Below are 5539 nucleotides of genomic sequence, written 5' to 3' on the forward strand. Positions count from 1 at the left end.
TAAACAGATAAGGTTTGTTCTTAGAACAGCTGGCTTTCTAAGACCTGCGTTGTTACAGTTCAATATATCAAACCTCTTAAAAAAGATATTTGTGGTGAAGCTGAAATCCTTGAGACTTACTTCAAATATCTGGTTGTATTCAGGTATATTTTCCAGTTCTACATCATCCATTCGACACAAAATGCGAACCTGAAAACAAAATCCAAACAAAAAAGTATTTCACAACAAATCAAAAAACTCAACCTGAATCAAGGAGAGGAAATGATAAAACTATAGGTAACATAGATAGCGCATGCGCATTTATAGTATCAACTCCACCAGCTCTCAAGAGCTCACTGAAGTTAAGCTACATCATGTGTGATTGGTAGCCCTTACATTTTTTTTTTTTTAAAAAGTGTAACGTAAAATGGGGTAATGAATAAAATGCCATCTTAGTTAGCTTGGAGGAGAGTGTGCTTGCAGGTTCGATTCCCTCCCAAGTTGGACCTTAAATATTTATCCTAAACAGATAAGGTTTGTTCTTAGAACAGCTGGCTTTCTAAGACCTGCGTTGTTACAGTTCAATATATCAAACCTCAAAAAAATATTTGTGGTGAAGCTGAAATCCTTGAGACTTACTTCAAATATCTGGTTGTATTCGGGTATATTTTCCAGTTCTACATCATCCAATCGACACAAAATGCGAACCTGAAAACAAAATCAAAACAAAAAAGTGTTTCACAACAAATCAAAAAACTCAACCTAAATCAAGGAGAGGAAATGATAAAACTATAGGTAACATAGATAGTGCATTTATAGTATTGATGCCACCAGCTCTCAAGAGCTCACTGAAGTTAAGCTACATCATGTGTGATTGGTAGCTGAATCAGGATGGGTGGCAGCTGGCAGAGTAGGTATGCGAACCTGAAAACAAAATCAAAACAAAAAAGTATTTCACAACAAATCAAAAAACTCAACCTAAGTAAATCAAGGAGAGGAAATGATAAAACTATAGGTAAGATAGATAGCGCATGCGCATTTATAGTATCAACTCCACCAGCTCTCAAGAGCTCACTGAAGTTAAGCTACATCATGTGTGATTGGTAGCAGAGGCTTCTTACACTGGAGTAGTGCAACATAGGACTCCTCTACTGCAGTGCTAAGCAAAAACACATATGTCAAAAAAACCTATGGGAAATTGAGTTTAAAGATTTCAATCTATATGGCAAACATACATTTTTGACATACGGCAAAACATTTTAGTGGTTTTTAAGGGGTTTAGGATAAAGAAAAAAAATATATAGGATCAAAATTTAGGATCATAGGAACCATTTGGCACCAAAAATCAATTTTTTTGACATACGGCGTTTTCACTTAGCACGGAAGTTTAGTGTAAGAGGTCTGTATCATTTTTATAGGTTTCCATTTTAAGGTCATGTCACACAATTTTGTGCTACCTACTAAATTCAACACTTCCAATGTGAGACAAGCCTAAGTTTTCTCTTTTGGTTTCAGAATTGGTCTGAAATGGAGTATGCCGCTGTTGGTAAGAATAGAATAGTCCTGCCAGAATGAGACTGAAAAAACCCTTTACTCCCGCAGTCTAAACAAGGTCTTATATGTATATTTCATAGGTAAAGTTTACAAATAAGTATACAAAACCTTGCTTAAATTAAAAAAAAGTGTAACGTAAAATGGGGTAATGAATAAAATGCCAACTTAGTTAGCTTGGAGGAGAGTGTGCTTGCAGGTTCGATTCCCTCCCAAGTTGGACCTTAAGTATTTATCCTAAACAGATAAGGTTTGTTTCTTAGAACAGCTGGCTTTCTAAGACCTGCGTTGTTACAGTTCAATATATCAAAGAAAATATTTGTGGTGAAGCTGAAATCCTTGAGACTTACTTCAAATATCTGGTTGTATTCGGGTATATTTTCCAGCGACATTGGTAATGCTGTGTACAACCGGTATCTGAGTAATAAAATGGACCAGGTAAGAGCTTGATTTGTTGAATATCTACACTCTGTCATCCCTTACAGCTGGTAGCTCAAACAGGTGTTTTAAGGGCTGAAAAAGAAAAGAAAAATATGGGTGAAATCCACTCTAAGATAGAGGAGCTAATATTTTCCTGCAACCTCAAAATATCTTGAGCATAACCTGTGGTTCAGTGAATTGTATACATATACCTACATAACTCGTAAATGAAGGAACCGTATTTTCCTCCCAAACGTCCAGTTGGGCTGAACATCTGTTGAGAAAGCCATCAATTCCGAGAACAAACCTGATCTGTGTAGGATAAATTTCACCCAGGTGGGAATTGAATGTGTGACCTGGTGCTTACAAGGCAGACGCGCTACCCTTGAACTAACTATGCTAGTTTTTTTTTTTATAATGTGTCCTCAACCACAACCACAATCACAAAAAAAAGGAATTTTATTTGGGCTCGCCGCCAAATGGAAGCGTAGTCACGGGACTTTTATTAGCGCGATGCCGCCCGAATCCAAACTTATGAAAACGATAGAGACCTTATGCTTATTCCTCTCTTCCTATTTGGTTTCACAGATTGGCTACACGGCACACATTGCTGGTGCCCTGGCAGGGTTGTTGGTAGGCCTCTACTTGTTGCGGAACCTAGAGGTCAAATCTCATGAGAGAGCGCTGTTCTGGGGAGCCCTGGTAGTGTCTGTTATACTGTTTGGAACGGGCATTGCGTGGAATGTGTTCTATCCAAGTCATTGGCAAGTAGTCTAGGACTCACAGCAGATCTGAGGCATCGTTGAGGCGTTTTTTTATTGAAGCTGAGACATGGGTGAGATATTGGGACTACTTATTGTTTTAATACACTGTTCATCGTGGGTTTCACCAATGACCTAATGAGAAATTTTACTAATCGGAGAATTTTTAATTATTCAAAAAGAAGTTTTTAATTGTCCAAAAATCGTTTTGGATCATTAAAAATTCTCTCATTAGGTCATTACTGGAAAGGGTTAATGTGTTATATTTTTCTACCGCATTGATAACTTGCATGTGTCATGCAACATGCAAAATATACACAGGAGAACTCTAAGTAATGTATGGGAGAGAGAGAGAGAGAGAGAGAGCAAGGGAAGGAGAAGAACGAAAGAAAGGTTAGAGAGAAGAGGAACAAGCTGTGGGTCCGTCCCTCCGGGAATTTTTTAAACTCGGATGAAGCAATCTGATTGGCTGATTTATTTTTTTATTATTTTTTTTTTAAAAATAATTTTACGGAGAATCTCTCCATTTTTATAATCCGAAAATTATAAAAAGTATTAAATATTACAATCAAGAAGTAAAAGAAAAAAAAATTGCAAAGAATAATTGAATAATTGGGTTTAGCTATCTACTATAATCTTATTCAATGAGATCATTGAATGCGTTCAAGATTTTTTTAATTTTTTTTTTTTTTTCTTTCCAAATTTTTTAGACAAAATGAGATTGCTTAGTCCGAAAGTTAAACTTGAAACGAGCTTGTGCTCAGATTGTGTGTGCCCCTGGCCATTATAGACGATTATATTAATATTATAATCCATACAAAAAATGTTAAAATCTCATTTTCGCGCTATAAATTGTAATCGATTATTTTGATAATCGATTTCGATTAATCGACAATTCGCATCGCCAGAGCTTGAACCAATGCAGGGGTCTAAGTTCCACATAGAGAGGAGAAAAAAAACCGTGAAAATTTGACGCATGCGCACTACACACTTGCGTGTTCACCCCCCACCACCCCCTGAAATAAGGGGGAGGAGGAGGTGGATATAGTTTGCCCCGAAATCCCCGCACCCCGCACTCTGTTGTAGTGTCTGTTATACTGTTTGGAACGGGCATTGCGTGGAATGTGTTCTATCCAAGTCATTGGCAACTAGTCTAGGACTCACAGCACATCTGAGGCATCGTTGAGGCGTTTTTTATTGAAGCTGAGACATGGGTGAGATATTGGGACTACTTATTGTTTTAATACACTGTTCATCGTGGGCTTCACCAATGACCTAATGAGAAATTTTACTAACGGGAGAATTTTTAATTATTCAAAAAGAAGTTTTTAATTGTCCAAAAATCGTTTTGGATCATTAAAAATTCTCTCATTAGGTCATTACTGAAACCCACCATCATTGTTATTTTAAGCTAAGGCCCTGGTCTGCAGACTCTGCAGGTTCATGTTAATGTTAAGTTAACCTGTAAGCTTGTTCGCAGGTTTGTTACTTTCCTACGTTTTGTATGATCTCAATCGAATCATCTTTCATACTCATTTACCTTTCAATGGATTAAAGGGACCCATTCATAACTATTTTCAACCAAATGACAATATTTTATTTGCATGGTAAAATAAGCTTCATTCTGCGCACAGTAGTGGACGAGTGAATAGTAACACATGGTCAAAAAATTTGTACCTTCCCACATAGAATTTCATGTCCTAGCGCTCCATCTATTACAAATGCCTTGAGGGCACACTCGATTTGTCAAGGGTCTAGGTCTACCTTGCCCTTGAGATCAATTTAATTTGAAGTCCATTTGTTTTGTTCCATCAAAGAAGGGCGCCAGTAAAACTCGGTACAAATAATGTTCCTTCTTTTATTGAGCTCCTCATTTTCCGTTTTGGATTCATGAAAGATCCGTCCTAAGCCAATGTAAATGCATTTCATACTTTTTTTATTATTTATTTATTTACTTTTTTTTATTGTTTAATTTTAATGGGGATATGTATTAGATTTATATTTTATTTACTGTTTGACTCCTTTATTGTACAATATTTCTACTATTATTTTTACATACAATTAGGTAATTTATTTTTTAAAATCTCCATGTAACGAAAATCTCGATATTACAAAGAAAGGTTCATTTCTCTCTACTTTTATTAGAATGTAACGCAAATTCGTTATAAGAAACAAGTCGGAACCTTTGAATTTCGTTATCGAGTAATATCGAGGTGTCACTATTACTACGTAAGTACCTGTTTTATTTCTCAAGCCACTTTTTACTTTCCTTATCCTATAGGAAGGAAAGTAATGTAATCGGGTCAAAATTTCGATGGTCAGTTTTTAGTGCCAAAACACGTTTTGAGGTCCGAGCCGTTTTTTGGCGGTTTTCAGCTATACCGACTAAAGGGTTAGAGATATTGTAAAAGTTTGGCTATAAGAACAAGAACACCCAAAATAAGCATCATTCAATAGGATGAGGAAAGTTGTGTGATGTTCACACCAGATTTGTACTCCTTATTTTCGAACTCCTATATTTTTAATTCCAAAAAAATATGAATTTTGTGTAAATTGAACCCGAAAAGTTACTTGAAAAAAAATCCCAACTTCTAAAATTTAAATTATTTAAATTGCGTACAACTTTCAGCATTTCACTTGATTCCCTCCTTATTTTCGAACTCCTATATTTTTGATTCCAAAAAATTATGAAGGTACAGAAAATTCAACCCGAAAAGTTACTTGAAAAAAATCCCAACTTCTAAAATTTAGGTAAATTATTTAAATTGCGTACAACTTTCAGTATTTTACTTGATTCAAGGAAAGCTTGAACTTGTTCGAATATATCA

At 35.8% G+C, this 5539-nt stretch overlaps 1 protein-coding gene across 1 annotated transcript; it reads left to right on the forward strand.

Moving 5' to 3' along the window:
- Nucleotides 1-1922: 1922 nt before the first annotated feature.
- LOC103521821 (protein rhomboid-like) lies at nt 1923-4969 on the forward strand. The gene is made up of 3 exons (XM_008486928.2): nt 1923-1968; nt 2539-2694; nt 3836-4969. Exons 1-3 carry the CDS (start codon nt 1960-1962, stop codon nt 3866-3868), a joined length of 198 nt encoding a protein of 65 aa, XP_008485150.2. The 5' UTR covers nt 1923-1959; the 3' UTR covers nt 3869-4969.
- The last annotated feature ends 570 nt before the right edge of the window (nt 4970-5539 follow it).

Source organism: Diaphorina citri, unplaced genomic scaffold, assembly GCF_000475195.1.
Source record: "Diaphorina citri unplaced genomic scaffold, Diaci psyllid genome assembly version 1.1 scaffold6030, whole genome shotgun sequence".
Taxonomy (NCBI): Eukaryota; Metazoa; Arthropoda; class Insecta; order Hemiptera; family Psyllidae; genus Diaphorina; species Diaphorina citri.

Coding starts and splice junctions, on each gene's coding strand:
- LOC103521821 (XM_008486928.2), top strand. Junction 2,695..3,835: donor GAACGGGCATTGCGTGGAAT/GTGTTCTATCCA, acceptor ATTGCGTGGAAT/GTGTTCTATCCAAGTCATTG.